We start from the raw sequence: 19,507 nt of genomic DNA, 5'->3' as shown, positions 1-19,507 counted from the left end.
CAAAAGGGAAAGGGACAAACGTATATTCCCTACGAAAAGCCATCCACGACATGGTTCAATAACTCCAACGTGTAACACAGTTCGGTGGGTTGACAAACAGTTGACAATAGAGTGACAAACGTATCCTTCACCGCTATTTGCTCCATACAAGCACTTTATATTGCTAATAATAAAAGAAATAACACGAGACACACCACCGGTCAATATCACCATCTTAGCGCACATGCCATCTTATTTGTTTATAATAAATTAGTAAACTAAGCTACTACAGCATGTTCACAGCGAATTGTCCCCACGTGTTCTGTTTCATATTCTTGTCAGTTGCCAAAGGTGTGGGACACTAATCATTCCTTAGTAAAAGGGGACAATGTTTCGAGAGAAGGTAGATTTAACACTGTAACAAATCATTTGGGTACAACGCGAGAACTAAACATACCAATAACGTTTAGACATATACAAACGAATTACATTACTGGCATAATATACTCAGAAGTGTGAGAATCTTAGCAATGTGTAGCATAAGGAACAAACACTTGCTGGAAAAAAATGCTCAAACAACTAAATCTACAGGTACGTGAACTACAGAACAGCAAAAAAATCAGTCCTCATCTAACGGGTTTGTCTTGGTGGACAATAAGGGACTTCGCGACTGAACCGTTATATGGGCAGGGAAACTTTCTGAAATTCCTCTCACTGCTACTCAGTCTTTTCGCGCAACGATAAACTCTCAACTTATTACAACTTCCGTCAAATCGTCTCTGTAAAAATTACGAAATGAGCAAAGACGTTGTGCTCCTAATTTCACAATGAAGGAAAGACAGTCCCGCCTGTGTACACAGTACAATACGGACACATTACGCATTGTTTCCCAGTTAGAAGTGTCCCTTTATTTCCTATGAGACGAGAGCAGAGAAAAAACACGCATTTGGTAATTCGTAGCCAGCCCCTCTGAACCACAGTCACAGTGACAACATTACAGCTCTAGATCCACAACAAACATATTTTGCAAATGACAGTTTGTTATTTTTCATGTATCTTCTTACCGTTTTTCCTTCTTGGATTGGCTTGTTTTCGCCTCTTACACCTGGGGCCATCCGCCATGATCTCGTGCTTCATTGATAAGAGTGGATCAGATGGCAGCTCGCATGGACTCGACTCCTTGAATCAGCAGCAGCAGCAGCAGCAACACGCAGGCTCAATATCTAACAACCAAACACAGGCAGCAACAATGTGGGTACACTGGACTGACTAGGAGAAACGATTTAAATATCAGGCGCTAAGTAAAACAGAAAATATTACAAAACCCAATATACACATTTTATACCTATGCTAGAGTACGATAAGGGGTCGATCAATGTATTGTTGATCTGTATAATGCCAGTGATCGGGATGATGATAAGTGGAAGTGAACATGACGACGGGGAAGGAGAGGCAGAGAAAGGGGGAGACAGGGAGTTGCACCTTCAGTATGAGGCATAATTCACTAAGACATGGCCGTGCTGGGTTAAGCACGCGTTATACATTCTGTTAATTCAAACAAGAAAAGTTTTACCATTGATCATTTTCTTTCTTTTGTGCTGTTTTCATTTTATGTTCTGCTTCGATATAAAAAAAATAACTCGTATACCGCAAACAGTAGGCCTACATTGATTTCTCTGGGTTTATGTTTTTTAACCTACTTTTTTTTTTAAATTGAGAGTAACCTATATTTATGATGACAGACGCAAGGTTAAAGTTATGAGTTCAACAATAGGCTTTGTGTCAAATGTAAATATCACAGGGTTGAAAGTAGAGCAATTTCACTCCGCTAGGCCTATATCACTTACAACACAAAACAATAAAAATGAAAGATGATACAAAAAGCTATGTTGTGAAATACGTAAGGCTAAATGCATAAATGTAAATGTACTCCACAATTAATTTACGAAAATTACTACATTTGTTCATTTAAGATACATTTTAGATAGCATGCATATTTTACGTTTTAGGCCTATCATGCTGAAAAACGTACATACATAAATAAGTAAAAACAGACAAAACATGAAAACATTCATGCTTTCAATGGACTAATCGTGCAAAATGAGTGGGTTAAATTCTGCCAATGGATTGTATTACTATGGGGAACGACCCACGACAGGAAAAAACAAATAAACACACAAAAACTAACAAATACCACAAAATGATGTGTCAACAAAAATACAATTATCCAGACAGGAATTGAAACATATTACAGCTATATGAACAAAATAATGTAAATGACGTTGATATGACAAGCGAATATTTACCATATTGTGAGACACACAACTTCTACTCTACGAAACCAAAAGATACAGAAAGACACTAACAAGAACGAGTTGGATACAAAAGGGTGCGTGCTTGGCTCGGTGAAAGTGAATCCAAAGCTGAATAAGACCGGGCTTGTTTTTTTCTCGTGATTTTTCGGCTCGAAGAGTAGGCTTTTCATCAAATTCTATAAAACTGCATCTTCTCTGTTGGAACGCAATTTCAAGCCTAGATACTTAAAGCGCACCTCTACCTCATCCACCTGTGCAGGTAGAGAAAGTTTAAAGTGAACGCAATACTATAGCACCAAAGCCCTTATAAAAGCTCTAAGTCGCAATCTCTAAAATGATAAATGACCTATTTTATAAAGGTTATTAGTCGAGGTAAAGAAATGGACACATACCTGATTTCGTATAGTAGTATCTTTTCGGTTGACTTCGGTTGTAGTGATAACACAAGACTGCAGCGTTAAGAAATTGCGGAGAGAAATGTGCAGGGATCCTTGCAACGATAATAAAGCCTTAGAAATAGTGGTTCGGAAGGACCGTTATTCCTGCTAGGGCAGGTTAGGACTGATCTCTTTCAGACACTCCAGGAAACAAACCTGGGGACGGACTGACGTGTTACGCCTCTTCTAATGACATTTTTTTTCTTTTTCTTTTCTGTAATACGGAGGAGAGGAGAGAACCAACCCTGGGACACGCGCCACCTGTCTTCACGGGAGGGGATAATTGAGCAGGACCAAACGTGAGCATATTTTGGTAAACGTGATACGTTTTTTTTTCTCTCTCCCAGGCTGTTTGATCCGAGTGAAATGAACTGTGACTGTCGGACTACGACTACCACGTATAAGCAGCCGAAGAAGCAAGAATATTATCCGGAAGAGAAGAAAAGTTGGAACACTCTCATATTCAACCCACCCGACCACAACTGAAAGGGGGAAAAAGGACCAAAATGATAGCGTTGCAAGTTCGACTGACTCTCACACATACCAGGGATGAAAGAGTAAGGGTTGCAGAGTGTTAAGGAAGTGAGCATCAGCGGTTTGGGTTGTTAATGTTTTATATTTGTAAACGTTTATTTATTTGCCTCTATGGACGTGCGTTTATTTTTACTATCGTAATAACCACTGTGAGTGGCGCATGTATAACGACGCATGACCCATGCACCTACAAGAGCGACAGAGATGTGTATACTGAGGTGCTTCTCGCACGTGCCAGGTGGAGTCAGGTGCGTTCAGGTACTGTATTTGAAGTTTTCCCTGCGTGTTTTAAACAAAGTGTATGTAAACTCATCACTCTGACCAGGATTGAAAGACGTCAAGTGTGTACTTTATTCCTTTTTTTCACAGGTGTTATTCAAGGTTATATCGACCAAAATATTTCACTCTATTGCAACTATATGCCATGGTTATTACTCCAATTAAGGTTTCTCTATTTGATTTATTCATGTATTTCCTTGTGATGCCATTGTTTCTATTTCTGTCTGTCTCTCACTATAGATGGAGAGGGAGGCTCCACCTTTGCAACGCTGTGATTGGTTATGTAAATAAAGTATTATATTTTCTGTCCTGTCCTATGCACTTATCAACTGTATGGATAATTAAATCATCAATCAAGAGGCTCGACTGTTTGATGCCTTTGTCCAAAGCCAATCAGATTCCAGAGAACTCGGAAGCACAGCTCGAGAGGAAAAGGTGCTCAACATCTGGCATTAAATATTCCAAAAGGCGGTCGATATAGACAGCACAGCTGAAAATAGATTGATATTAGAGTATTTTTCAATCTTTTTATCTGCAATTAATTTGAATGAATTATATATAATTGTATTAATTACGATTATGATTATTATTAAGAATATTCATATATTTTTTTATTTGTAATATTGTGATTATTATGTTTATTATTACACGTACAGTATTGTGTTTATTTGTAGCATACTACTCTATTTATGTTGCACTGTTATATTTTCATTAGGTAGGTATGTACAAAATAACTTTGTTGTCATTTATGCAGCTGTTATTGGTCGCAGCCAGGTGATAGTGCGTTACAGACTGCTTACCGCTTTACTGCAGCTGGTAAGTAGGCTACTCCAAACTCAAGTTTTGCAGCTCCACGGAGTAATCTGCTTTGTGTGTTAATGTTATGTACAGCATGTGTGTGAGATTAAGACTGATGTAGTCGTGCGATTCGCTTCCGATTTTGACAGCAAATATTAGCCTGCAATTGCATGCCAGATAAAGACGCAAAGTCATTCATTTTAAGTGCGCACTGAATGTATGTCAAGCAAGTGCATGGTCTCTGTCTGACTTGCCAAATCCCTCTGTGCTGCCGCTTAACAACTGGAGCGGTGTCCCTGCTCATTCATTCCCGCGCGCTCTGAGTGACACCGCTCCTTGTTTCCAGCTTGAATATTTTATACAAACATATACAGCGTGAAAAGGGATTACTGACGATAGTTGACCTATAGGGGGACCTTAGAGTTAATGAATCTGTTAATTTAATTGAGAGGAAACACAACACACTCTTGTGGCTCTAGAAAGCAAGTGTCTTTATTTTTACGTGCCATGTTTGCTGGTATGAATTATATCAATACGGCAAATATATATCCTTTGTCAGTTTTATCATTACTTGTGCATTTAGCAAGGAATCAAATATGACCGTTTTATGAAGCAGTAAACACATATAGTCTATGTCAATTTCAACTAGGTTGACATTTAAATGATCATGTGGTGCAACAATAAAACTGTATAGCTTATATCCTATGCACCACAGAAACAGCATAGGCCCATGGTTTATAACATAGTGTTGCAGTACAGAATACACAGTGGAATCAGTAATGATCCTGGTATTTAACCTGGTACTTATTCACCCAGTCAACTGGTCTACACACCTGTCAGGTACAAGGATTACAGTGTTAAAATACACTGCACTAATATATTTAATAAGTGAGGATTGCAAAATATGTCAAAGTCATTACTGACCGCTTAGGGTCCCGAAATCACCCTCGTCAGGTGGAACATATTTTGAAAGAAAAAGGAGGGAAGGTGGAGGATGATGAGTGAAGCCAAGGCCTTTTTTTTCCTGCCACACAGAGAACAGACGGTGACTCCGTTCAGTTAATAGACTACACTGCTGAAGCACACTACGGTTCATGATTGTATCAGGCGCCAGATGTTACCTCTCACCTGCTATAACAGTATCATAAGCATAACACGTTTTTTCTTTGTATACTAATATGACGTTTTATCTGACCGTTGCCAAGATAACTTGTCGGGTAAAAGTACAGCAGTTACACAAATCCTAGTCTATTGTATAATTACAAAACCAGCCACAAATTATTCTATTTTCCAAAGATATATAATTGATGTTGTCCTCCCCATACAGTCGCATGGAAACACAGCTATCTTGGGATTCCAAGTCCCTGCAGGACTGCTGTTCTGTGCTGGGAAAGGAGCAGCTTTCGTGATGGAATTGCTCCCCTGAAATGTTACATCTGTGCTAAAACTTAGGAGGAGGAGAATGCACAGGTGGTGGTGGGAAAAGAATCTAATGGAATGGAATCCCCAAACTAAATAAGAGAGGGGGATGAGAGGAGGAGGAGGAGGAGGATGAGAACAGGACTGTGTCATTTCCTGTACATGAGAACATACCCCAGAGCTGCTCTACATTTCACTGTTTTAATGTCGCCCTTAAATAAGTTCACAAACCACAAGTATGGTATATGGTACATCACGGTAAGTAAGATTTATGTTGAAGATAATTTAACGTCTTACATAAAGTATGACTGCATATATCCTATATACCGCTGACAGCTTCTAACAACGACGGTGAGTATACAGTATGTCTGAGGCCCTAAACATACAGTTGACAGCCTTCTAAAGATGTTTGGTATACAATACAATGTATAAGGGCCTAAATGATAATGGTGTGACACAAAGCATCTTCTTTACCAGATCACATCTATCCCTCTAGTTTGTTTGTAACTCTCCCTCTCTCTCCCGACACTACAATCACCACAACAACATCGACTGTCGGTCTCTCTATGGGACCCGTTCTGTGATATTTTGATCCCACTGCTGTAGATAGCTGTAGATACTATGCCATTTAATGCTCCACCGTTGCTCGCAGTGTAACAGAGTGAAGAACATGAGAGATTGATGGACAATTAGAGAACAGAGGCGACCGTGTGTGTGTGTGTGTGATCTTCGAGGAGAAGTCTCAAACACGGAAAATGAATTTAGTTTACATTCGCTACAGGCCTTACAGGCAAATGAGCACGTCTCCTTTGCTTGTGCTTTTCTCAAAACCACTTCAGATGTTTCTCGGTGTATATAAAAGAAAGTGAGACAGAGAGAGAGAGGAGAGAGAGAGAGATCGCAAAGTAACAGAACAGATTGCTTCGAAGCAAAAAGTTTACATCAGAAACATATAGATTTTTCTTCTGTTAGTTGCTCTTGTTAAAATCAACAGTGTGAGTGCATGGTGACTCTCTCTGAGACTGTGAACAAAAAGCTGACGTCAGAAACGTATAGATTGTTCTTCTGTTGGTTGCTCTTGTTAAAATCAACAGAGTGAGTGCATGGTGACTCGATCTGAGACTGCGAATTACAACTTGTTCATTTGAGCTGCTCAAATAAGAGACGGATCAGATGCTCTGCTTTACTTTGAGTCTTTCCTGTGGAAAGGGGTCAGGTCCCCAGTGGCCAGAAAAGTAACAGATTGGTGGAGGGAGGCTGTGAGGGACTCAGAAAACCAGCGTTTCCGTTTTAAAATGTTGATATTCCCTCTTTGCGAAGTATTTATACCCAGAAGAGATAAAGACATAAAACACAATAAGTTCATATTTGACATGGACAAAAGTTAGTCCTCTTTCACACAAAGTGTGTTTAAAAAAAAAAAAAAGGAAAGCTGCTCAGGAAAACAGGAAAACGTGTTTCACTCTCGACTCGAAAGATGACTTATCGCTCCCTGGAATTAATAAATGAGGGGGGCGATGATGCATTATTAATCAAACATTTGAATAATTGTTGTATCTCTAATCTCTTCCCTATATTTGCATATCAGCCTTTTAATATCTGCTTCCATATATGATGCTAGCTACTTCCTCTTAGGACATAGAAATATAATTAATATAACTAACTTATTTCCTCAAACCAAACCATGTCTACTCTCTCTCTCTCTCTCTCTCTCTCTCTCTCTCTCTCTCTCTCTCTCTCTCTCTCTCTCTCTCTCTCTCTCTCTCTCTCTCTCTCAATTCAATTATATATGCTTTATTGGCATGACGTAACAATGTACATATTGCCAAAGCTTACTTTGGATATTTACAATATTAAAATAATAATACTCAATATTGTCAACGGGATAACAGTAACAACAATAATCAAAGTTCAAAATAACCATACATTGAACAATAACAATAAGCATAGAGGACATGTGCAGGTTGGTTGGTCTGTCAGACACTGTCCCTATGGCAGGCAGCAATGTAGTGTGCTGCCAACCCATAGCTCTATGCGTCCTCCCCCAACAGGACGGGTAGCTTATTCTCATCAGAGCGGTCTTTGAAACCTTGAATAAGGGTTTCAATTTTGGGGAAATGACACTCTCTAATTGTTAGACTTTTTTTGGACATTTCGTCAGGAAATGCAGCTCTGTCTCAGGTTCTGCTGTTGTGCAGTGGTTGCACAGCCTTTCCTCTACAGGGAGCCAGGTTTTCCTGTGTCTACCCTTCTCATTGGCAAGACTGTGTGTGCTCACTGAGCCTGTACTTTGTCAAGGTTTTTCAAAGGTTTTGAACAGTAACCATGGTCAAATAGTTAGCCATGGTGTACTGTCGATTTAGGGCCAGATAGCACTGCATTTTGCTTTGTGCTTCTGCTTGTGTTTCCCAATAAGCAATGTAGTTTTGTTTTTGACTGTGTTGTAATTTGTTTTATTCTGATTGGATGTTCTGGTACTGAGGCTTCAGTGTGTTAGTAGAACAGGTTTGTGAACTCAGCCCCAGGACCAGCTGGATGAGGGGACTCTTTTCTTTGCTCAGCTCTTGGAATTGCAGGGCTTGGTAATGGTATGAGAGGGGGTCACCGTATTTTAGTTGTTTCCAAAACTGAATTGCTCTTTTTTGAGTTTTTATTATTAGTGGATATTGGCCTAATTCTGCCCTGTCTCTCTCTCTCTCGCTCAACAATTTCAATACGGTGTGTTCGTTTACACTAACCTGGTGCATAGCAAGGGTAATATGTCTTGGATAAAAACCCAAGAAACTCAAATTGATGTGGCTGAATAACAATACAGAAAATTACATGTAATTCTCCCCACCCTCCCAACTACCAGCCACTGTTTATTTAATGGAATTATGGTAGGATAATTATCAGGTTGGATATCTACCAAGCATCAGTGTTCATCAAGGTTCAGTCCTCCTAAGAGGGGGGGGGGGGGGGGGTTACTTTGACTCTTAAATGACCAGGATGTAAAATAATAGAGAATACCTTAGTCATTGTGAGTTGTAACACTGTCTATTGTTTGTGATTTATTTTCATCCTGAGAAAAATAATAGTCCCAGTGAAGCTGCTGGTCACCACAGGGTAGGTAAAGAGCGCTCAAGGCTTTTTATTTGATTTAACAAGGCAAGTCAGTTAAGAACAAATTCTTATTTACAATGACGGCCTACCCCAGCCAAACCCTCCCTTAACACTGGGCCAATTGTGCACCACTGCTATGCAATGGGACTTCCCATCACGGCAGGTGGGGATTGAACCAGGGTCTGTAATGACACCTTTAGCACTGCTATGCAATGCCTTAGACCGCTGCGCCACTCGGGAGCCCCACAGTTAACAGGTATACCTGCAATGGTTTCTCCTACACTGGCAAATTTAAACGGTTTAGGCAAATATAGGTGTAGATATAGTCTTGTTTCGCTTTCGTCAAGAAGAAATTACAATTGCTATTAAAATACTCTGTCACACAATACATAATGTATCAATATGTGAGTCAAGCTTGTTATCAGCTGTAACTGTCCTGTGTATGGAGCACATCAATACAGGACAACTGTCAAATATCAGGGTTATAGAACTATAATGAACAAATTACTATTGTGATGTGATAATTTCCCCTCTCTCTCTCTCTTCTCTCTCTTTCTGTAAAGCACTGGTCTGGTGCCCTCTCACTCTCACCTCTCACTGCAGTCTTTTTGGCACTTCCATAAATAGAGAGAAATTGAAGGGAGTTGATTCCTCTTTGATCCTGGTGCTTGTTGTCAAAGCGCCTGGGATTGAAGAGACTGTTGGCCACAATTGACTGCGACAATTAGGAGATGATCAGAGCCCTGGAGTGGAGCACTTAAAGGGTAATTTACATGTCAGTTTGTTGAATAAAAAAAAAAGAAGAGGGAAATGAAAAAAGATATTCAGCTCAGAATTTTTTTTTTTTTTTCATTTTTTTTTTCTTCTATGCCCGCCTTGTAAACTGTAATTTGTCCTCTTGCTAAGGAAAAACCTGGCAGAGGAGCTAGGATGTCCATTACCATTTGAAAAGAAGCAATCATGGGACCACTGCTGAGCCTATTGTCCAGTGAAAATGCTGATTTGCAGGCAGTGAGTGAAGGGAAACCTTCTGCTGAGGTAACTCCTATAGTAGCATCCTAATGGTCTCTTCTCTCTTCTTCTGAGGTTTCTATTCTAAACACCTTCAACCCCCAACACTGCCTGTCCCATTATTGGGCTGTTTTATAGCTAGGGGAAGACAGTGGACTCAAGGCAACCTCCTGGTCACTGAAAAAGAAGAGAGGAGGGGACGTAGGGAGGGAGGGAGGGAGGGAGGGAGGGAGGGAGGGAGGGAGGGAGGGAGGGAGGGAGGGAGGGAGGGAGGGAGGGAGGGAGGGAGGGGGTGTAAAGCTAACAGCAGGTTGATAGGATAATACCCGTCATCTGTTGCCTAGGATCATTCATATTGTGCCCACCCGTGCGCCTGGTCACTCCCTTCACTCCATTTCTCCTGACTGCCATGTCAAGTCCTCTACCTCTGTCTGACTTGGGTTGTAAACTTAGTGGGACAATACAGGGACTAGGGAGAGAAGGTGGAAGGGCTTCGAGGTGTTTTTGTCCAGTCAGGTCTCCCTGTTTAAATAATCTCCCACAATAATTTAACTCCCCTCTTTTTTTGACTGTATATGAACTAATCCAGATATTCTTCTTTCCTGTCAACATATAAACATATCCCTAATCTGAATCTGTCTAATGCCCATATAAGTGTAAATGAGTAAAACGAGTAACGGAATCTATACTGAAAAAAATACATAAATATAAAATCTAAGCGCAACATTGAACAATTCCATTGGTTTTACTGAGTTACAGTTTATATGAGGAAATCAGTCAATTGAAATAAATGCATTAAGCCCTAATCGATGGGAATACAGATATACATCTGTTGGTCACAGATACAACAACAAGAAAATGGGCTAATGCGCACCCACACGACGCCTGCAGTTGTGAGGCCGGTTGAAAGTACTGCCAAAATCTCTAAAACGACATTGGAGGCGGCTTAAGGTAGTGAAATTTATCAAGGCGAGACACAGATGCAGATACAGGAGGCAGATGGTAGGAGTCTTACAATGTTTAATAATCCAAAGGGGTAGGCAAGAGAATGGTCGTGGACAGGCAAGAGGTCAAAACCAGATCAGAGTCCAGAAGGTACAGAGTGGCAGACAGGCTCGTGGTCAAGGCAGGCAGAATGGTCAGGCAGGTGGGTACAGAGTACAGAAACAGGCAAGGGTCAAAACCGGCAGGACTAGAAAAGGAGAATAGCAAAAATAAGTGCAGGAAAAACATGCTGGTTGACTTGACTAAACATACAAAACAACTGGCAAAGAGAGACAGGAAACACAGGGATAAATACACTGGGGAGAATAAGCGACACCTGGAGGGGGTGGAGACAATCACAGGAACAGGTGAAACAGATCAGGGCGTGACAGTACCCCCCTCCCCTCCCCCAGCGACGCCACTTGGCGTCCTACCTGGGCGCATATCTGGCTGACCGGGGTGTCAGCGGTGGAAATCAGCAATGAGGACCGGGTCCAAGATGTCTTTAGCCGGGACCCAGCACCTCTCCTCCGGGCCATAACCCTCCCAATCAACCAGGTGCTGGAAACCCTGCCCTGTGGTCGAACCTTCAGGAGGCGTCTCACCGTATATGCTGGCTGGTCACCGTTAACCCGGGGGGAGGGATGGGCCTGGAGACAGAAGACAAAGGACAGTGAGACACGGGCTTAATCCTAGACACATGGAGGGTAGGGTGAATACGGAGGGTATGGGATAACACAAGACGGACAGCAGTAGAACTCAGGACTCTGGAGATGTGAAAAGGACCAAGGAACCCAGAAGACAGCTTGCGGGACTCTACCCGAAGGGGCAGATCCCGAGGGGAAAGCCATACCCTCTGCCCAATGCGGTAGTGGGGAGCTGGGGTCCGGCGACGGTCCGCTTGTCGACGATACCTGGAGTTGGTCTTGAGAATAGCCACCCTGACTCTTCTCCAGGTACGTCAACAGTGGCGGACAAACATCTGGGCCGAGGGTACGCTGACCTCCTGCTCTTGTTCAGGGAAGAGTGGAGGCTGATTCCCCATGGAGCACTCGAAAGGGGAGAGTCCCGTGGCAGAAATGGGAAGGCTGTTCCGGGCATACTCCACCCAGACCAGTTGACGGCTCCAGGTAGTGGGGTTGGTTGAGACCAGGCACCTTAAGGTGGTCTCCAGGTCTTGGTTGGCTCGCTCCGACTGATCGACTACCATCAGAATTACAGTGTCACCATCAGACGGAGGGAGCCCAGTGACAAAGTCCAGAGATATATGAGACCAGGGACGATGAGGGACCGGTAGTGACTCGAGGCCAGAAGGAGCTTGCCGTGGAGTCTTGTTCTGATTACACACTGTGCATGCGGCAACGAAGGCAGAGACGTCAGGGACCTTTGTGGGCCACCAGAAATGTTGTCGGAAGAAGGCTAGTGTATGACGGGACCCTGGATGACAGGCCAGCCTGGAGGAATGTGCCCCATTCCAGGACCGGACTGGATTAGGGACAAACAGCCTATTAGCCGGGCCCCCTTCAGGTCCAGGATGGGAGCCTTGCGCCTCGCGGACCAGGTTCTCAATACCCCAATCCACAGTGGCAGCAAGTCATGAGGTAGGGAGAATGGTTTCAGAGGTCGAGGGTGTTGCAGAGGAACTGTATTGGCGGGAGTGGTGTCAGGCTTCACATTCTTTGACCCTGGGCGGTGGGAGAGGGTGAAGTTAAATCTGGTGAACAGGAGGGCCCACCGGGCCTGCCAGGTGTTAAGGCGCTTGGCTGTATGGAGATATTCCAGGTTATGGTCGGTCTAGACCAGGAATGGCTGTTCTGCTCTTTCCTGCCAGTGCCTTCACTCTTCCAATGCCATCTTTACCGCCAGGAGTTCTCGGTTCCTTTCAGCAGGATTGAGACGATGGGACAGGAAGGCACAGGGATGAAGCTTCTGGTCCTGGGCAGATCACTGGGACAGGATGGCCCCCACTCCAACATCCGAAGCATCCACTTCCACCACAAATTGATGCGAGGGGTCCGGATGGATGAGGATGGGTGCTGTTGTGAACCGATGCTTCAGGTCCACAAAGGCTTTGTCGACAGCTGGAGACCATTTGAACGGTACCTTGGGAGAGTTGAGTACCGATAGGGGGGCCGCCAGGGTGCTGTAGTCTCACGTGAAATGGCGGTAGAAGTTTTCAAACCCAAGAAACCATTGCAACTGCACCCTGGACGTTGGTTGAGGCCAATCCACCACTGCTTTCACCTTTCCAGGATCCATCTGAACATTGCCCTCAGCAATGACATATCCCAGAAAGATGATTGTAGAGCAGTGGAACTCACTTCTCGGCTTTCACGAACAATTGGTTCTCCAGGAGGCGCAGAAGGACCTGTCTGACATGAAGAACATGTTTTTGTGCAGATCGGGAAAAAAAACAGGATGTCTTCAAGGTACACAAACACGAACCGGTTTAGCATGTCCCGAAGCACATCATTGACCAAAGCCTGGAAAATAGCAGGGGCGTTGGTGATTCCAAATGGCATGACCTGGTACTCATAATGTCCACTGGATGTGTTGAAGGCTGTCTTTACCTCCTCAGATAATCTGTGCAAAAAAGTATCGAAAAGAGACTCCGGATTCCAGGCACTCTTGGCGGCCAACGTACGAAAATCAACGCGTAGTCTGCCACACTACAGGAGTTTTGACGTAAGTCAAGCAGTTTACTGGCCACCTTTCTCCCGGAAACTCAAATACCTTTCTCACTTTTGCCATGAATTCCTCCAGATGACCACAAATGCCACAAATGGCAAACCCAGGCAGGTACAAGGATTCCCCGTATCGCTCCGGAGGTGGTAAGCGGGGTTCTCGGGGAGCCGGGATAGAATGTACAAACTCACCACAGATAGGGGAAAAATTACTGGATGATTGGGGTTTTTCAGAGATAACTCCCTGATTTGCTCCATAATAGCCTTTAACCCATGGTTGTGGCGTTCCGTCAAGGACCCGAGCCCTTCCAAAAGGCCCTGTACCAATTCCTCATGTCTCCTAATGGTGGCTCCCTGCAGGGAGACAGTACAGAAACAGGCAAGGGTCAAAACCGGGAGGACTAGAAAAGGAGAATAGCAAAAATAAGTGCAGGAAAAACATGCTGGTTGACTTGACTAAACATACAAGACGAATTGGCAAAGAGAGACAGGAAACACAGGGATAAATACACTGGGGAAAATAAGCGACACCTGCAGGGGGTGGAGACAATCACAGGAACAGGTGAAACAGATCAGGGCGTGATAGAAATTAACATTAAATTCTCTGGCAACAGCTCTGTTGGACATTCCTGTTGTCAGCATGCCAATTGCACGCTCCCTCAAAACTTGAGACATCTGTGGCATTGTGTTGTGTGACAAAACTGCACATTTTAGAGTGGTCTTTTATTGTCCCCAGCACAAGCTGCACCTGTGTAATGATCATGCTGTTTAATCAGTTTATTGATATGCCACACCTGTCAGGTGCACAAAATTTGAGAGAAATAAGCTTTTTTGTACGGAACATTTCTGGAATATTTTATTTCAGCTCATGAAACATGGGACCAATACTTTACATGTTGTGCTTATATTTTTGTTCAGTGTAGTTTACTAATCCCAGGAAAATAAGATTGATTAATCTCTCTGCTCTGGTTATTAAACTCAGCTGAATTAGGAATATAGAGACAGGTGGAGGTGGGATTACAGATGACAGATTTCCCCAGATTGGGAATATATGCCCAGTCATTCCGTTCACACTCAAACTACCATACTGTATGGATCTACACAAACATACACAATAATAAAGACATGCATGAATAAAAATATCACAATTTGTAATGCATTTATTCCTGAAACACCACAATTTGTGTTAAAGTGTTTAAACTCTTAAATCCTCACCACTTAATTATGTTGTTAAATGGACTGGCTATATATAATGCTATATTCTAAACAGGCAAGAAGGTATTTTGTAAAACATACACAAATAAATACAAACACACACACGCACGCACGCACGCACGCGCACACACACACACACACACACACACACACACACACACACACACACACACACACACACACACACACACACACACACACACACACACACACACACACACACACACACACACACACGACTTCCGCCGGAATCGGTTCCTCTCCTTGTTCGGGCGGCGTTCGGCGTCACCGGTCTTCTAGCCATCGCCAATCCACCTTTCATTTTCCATTTGTTTTGTCTTGTTTTCCCACACACCTGGTTTACATTCCCTCATTACGTGACGTGTATATAACCCTCTGTTCCCCCCATGTCTGTGTGTGGAATTGTTTGTTGTAAAGTGTTTGTGCATTATAGACTGGTTTGCGACGGGTTATTTTAACCCATATTTTGTTGTTCTGGGTGCCATCGGTTTTGCCTCATTAAACTGCTCCGGTTATTACCCAGTTCTGCTCCCCTGCGCCTGACTTCCCTGCAGCCAGTTACGCACCTCTTACTTACACACACACACACACACACACACACACACACACACACACACACACACACACACACACACACACACACACACACACACACACACACACACACACACACAAACACACACACACACCTCCTTCACCTTCCTTTGCCTTGTTTATCTTTAAAGTCTTATTTTCCTTCGCTGCAAAGGTGACAAACAGAGAGCAAAGTAGCTCTACAGGGGGAATAAAAGCAGACATTAAGACACACACACACACACACACACACACACACACACACACACACACACACACACACACACACACACACACACACACACACACACACACACACACACACACACACACACACACACACACACACACACACACACAGGGTAATGAGAGCTGGAGACACACAGACCGATATGTGTGTGTGTGTGTGTGTGTGTGTGTTTGAGTCTTCGCCTTGTTCCGTCAGAGTAGACACAGAGAGGCGCTGGCAAATCTGTATCAAACCTCAGACACAGCAGGAGGTGTAGGTCTCCCAGGTAATGGTTAAATGACGAGCAGATGAACTGTCATCCTATTGATTTAAGTGTTTTGTTCCAGCCAGTCACTATTAACTTTGACTTGTTTTGTCCCTTATATTCCCAGTGAGGTACTGAATAAATAGGTGGGTGTAACAAAATACCAGGAATTCAAACACCCTTTTGCTTGTTCGATGTGTGTGATGACAGACAAATAGAGGTGTTTCCTTTAAGTAAATGGTTATGTCTGTGCTCTGCGCATGGGGCCTTTCTGCTTTTGTTTAGTGCATACTATATCTGTTGTCAGAGCATTAAACTACATAAACTACTATCCATTTAACCATTGCCCCTGACCTGATCTTTGACATTGGGGCTAATCAGTTGTCCCGACACTCATTTTGCAAAGTTGTTTCCAAATACAGGTAGGTTGTGGGTGGCTCAAACCTTTTCTCATCCCTATGTTCACCTCTTTGGTCACTTTGACATGTTCTCCCTCAACCCAGCGTACAAGTCTAAGCCCCGGTATGAGACAGTTCTCAGTAGCCTGGTCTAAGGGACAGTCCTCAGTAGCCTGGTCTAAGGGACAGTCATCAGTAGCCTGGTCTAAGGGACAGGATCAGGACCTGAGCTTGTGGGTTTTGAGGTCTGTGGCCTTGAACCATAAGCATGACCTGGTCACTGGAAAACACTGTTAGAATCCCCCCTTCTCTTTTCTCGCCGTCTCACTCTCTAACTCACCTCCTCTCTCTTTCCCTCACTCACTCCCTCCCTCTCTTTCTCCCTCTCCACCTCTTTCTCTCCCTCTCTCACTCACTTGCATCACTGCCTGGTATGGCAACTGCTCAGCCTCCGACCGCAAGGCACTACAGAGGGTGGTGCGTACGGCCCAGTACATCACTGGGGCCAAACTTCCAGCCACCCAGGACCTCTACACCAGGCGGTGTCAGAGGAAGGCCCTAAAAATTGTCAAAGACTCCAGCCACCCTAGTCATAGACTGTTCTCTCTGCTATCGCACGGCAAGCGGTACCGGAGCGCCAAGTCTACTTCCAAGAGGTTTCTAAACAGCTTCTACCCCCAAGCCATAAGACTCCGGAACATTTAATCAAATGGCTACCCAGACTATTTTCATTGCCCCCGTCCCTCTTTTACGCCGCTGCTACTCTCTGTTATTATCTATGCATAGTCACTTTACAGTTTTTTCCAATTGCTAACACACTAAAATGACATGCACAGTACAATTATTTAAACTGACACAGAGAGCAAAACCTCTTCTCAAGTCTCCAAAAGTCTAAACACATTTTCTGCTTTACACACATTTTGCAATTCAAAATGGCACTTTTTAAATGCACTGCACACGGTTCTCTGCATAAGACACAACAATCTGACATAAAGTCACATGTTTGCCATTTAAAAACACTGCCATTCAAAATGACACTACATGAGCTAATTGGCCAATACATGTGCCACCTGGCCAAACACCTCAATGGTTAATTGTTACCACTTCAATCAGGAAGTAAGCACTATGAAAAGACCACAGGTGAGCATCTTTTGTTTTACAACAACAATGGAAGCCGTTGCAGAGAGAGGAAGAGGAAGAGGAAGAGGGAGGGTGAGAATGAGAGGGGGAGGAAGAGTGAGAGGTAGGGGTAGAGCTGATAGAGGAGTTCATGGCCAAAGAAGAGAACAACTTTCAAATGAAATCAGAGCAACCTTAGTTGATCATGTCATCAACCATAGGCTGACAATGCGAGAGGCTGGACAGAGAGTGCTGCCCTACTTGAGCCGTTTTACTCTCGCCTGTGTCATCTGGACATTTAGACTGGAGTACAGGTATGTAACCAACATTTCTTTCACACTATGTAGTACACCCCATGTCATAGTGTATCAGTTGGGTGACACCTGTTTACTTCATGAATGGCTGATGTCATACACTAACTGCACAAATTTCCTGTAGAATTTACTCTACTGTGGGGGAAATATCTTTAGGCTGCATTGTCCAAGCCCTATATTTTAGTTATTTTGTTTTTCTAAAGGACTGAGAGACGCAACCATGGTGGAGGAAGGGGCCAAATGTTCACCGGGGTACAGGAAGCTGCCATTGTAAACTTGGTTTTGGAAAATAATGAAATCAGATTACGAGAAATTCAAAGCCACACCATCCAAGACAACACCATATTCAACAACGTTCAACGAGTCAGTCTGTCCACATTGGCTTGCATTCTCAAGCGAAACCAAATCAGAATGAAACAACATTATAAGGAGCCGTTTGAGAGAAACTCTCGAAGAAACAAAGAGGTCAGACGAGCATATGTGGATGTAAGTACAATATTGACTGCAGTAAACTACACGCAGCATTGTTTCCCAGTGTACTGGATAACACCATATTGACTGCTTTTGTTCTTTGTTTTCAGGGAGTACTGGAAATGGATGCTCATGCAATACCACATGAGTTCATCTTTATAGATGAGGCTGGGTTCAACCTAGCAAAGACCAGAAGAAGGGGGAGAAACGTCATTGGCCACAGAGCCATTATAGATGTTCCTGGCCAACGTGGTGGGAACATCACAATGTGCGCTGCCATCTCCAATACGCATGGTGTCCTCCACCGTCATGCCAACCTTGGACCATACAACACAGCCCATATTCTCACATTTCTGGACAGACTCCACAACATTCTCATACCACCAGAGCGTATGAATGATGCAGACCATCAAAGAACCCGGTACGTTGTAGTATGGGACAACATGAGCTTTCATCGTGCAGCCCCAGTCCAAAACTGGTTTGCTGACCACCCACCATTTCTCGTGCAATACCTCCCACCATACTCACCATTTCTGAACCCCATAGAAGAGTTATTTTCGGCATGGCGGTGGAAGGTATACGACCGGCAGCCCTTTGGGCGCATGCCTCTTGTGCAGGCTATGGAAGAGGCATGTGATGAGATTGATGTGGGTGCGATTCAGGGATGGATAAGGCCCTCAAGGCGCTTCTTCCCTCGATGTCTGGCAAGGGAAGATATTGCCTGTGATGTGGACGAGGCGTTGTGGCCAGACCCAGCTGTGCGGCAAGATGCTGCCTAATTATTTTTCTAGATATTTTTTCTGCACATTTTTTCTGCAATTTTTCTTTTTCAGTTTACTGTTTTTTTGTGAGCATATTTTTGTTCAGTCCAATGTAAATCTATCTGCTGTGCATATGTTGCACTGACTTGTTTGGTGAAAAATAAAAAATGTAATGTTTCAACAGCATGTGTGTGTATCTGCAAATATTTCTGTGCATCTGAAGAATTTTCTACAATTTGAACTATTTTAGTATTATGGCAAAGCATACTAAAGATGAGAGTGCTTTTCATTATGCCCAACAGTGTGTAGTTGGTTAGACAAAAATCTGGTAATATGAATGAAGTGTGTGCCATTTCGTGCAAACGTTTGATTTTGGTAATGCTATATGTAGTTTTGGTTGCAGTGCTTCATTTTGCAGGATATATGAGGTATTTTGCAGTGTGGGTGTGTGGTTTTGTGAATTGTGTTAAGTATTTTGATAAAACCAGCCTAATTTGCAAAATTGTGTTTTAGCAATTGGGAAAAACTGTGATAACTCTACCTACATGTACATATTACCTCAATACCTCGACTAACCTGTGCCCCACACATTGACTCTG

The 19,507-nt window shown here is 43.3% G+C and overlaps 1 protein-coding gene across 1 annotated transcript in view; it reads right to left on the bottom strand.

Annotated features, from left to right (window-relative positions):
- LOC120051244 (zinc finger E-box-binding homeobox 2-like) overlaps positions 1–2,886 on the bottom strand; it is a 78,638-nt gene extending 75,752 nt beyond the window's left edge. The window contains exons 1-2 of the mRNA XM_038998004.1: positions 2,687–2,886; positions 1,044–1,202 (exon numbers count right to left, since the gene is read on the bottom strand). Coding sequence (XP_038853932.1) covers positions 1,044–1,116 — 73 coding nt within the window. The 5' untranslated portion in view covers positions 1,117–1,202; positions 2,687–2,886. The remainder of the gene's footprint in view (positions 1–1,043; positions 1,203–2,686) is intronic.
- Between the last annotated feature and the right edge of the window lie 16,621 nt (positions 2,887–19,507).

Source organism: Salvelinus namaycush, chromosome 7, assembly GCF_016432855.1.
Source record: "Salvelinus namaycush isolate Seneca chromosome 7, SaNama_1.0, whole genome shotgun sequence".
Taxonomy (NCBI): domain Eukaryota; kingdom Metazoa; phylum Chordata; class Actinopteri; order Salmoniformes; family Salmonidae; genus Salvelinus; species Salvelinus namaycush.
This window is presented reverse-complemented; position numbering and strand designations above follow the sequence as displayed.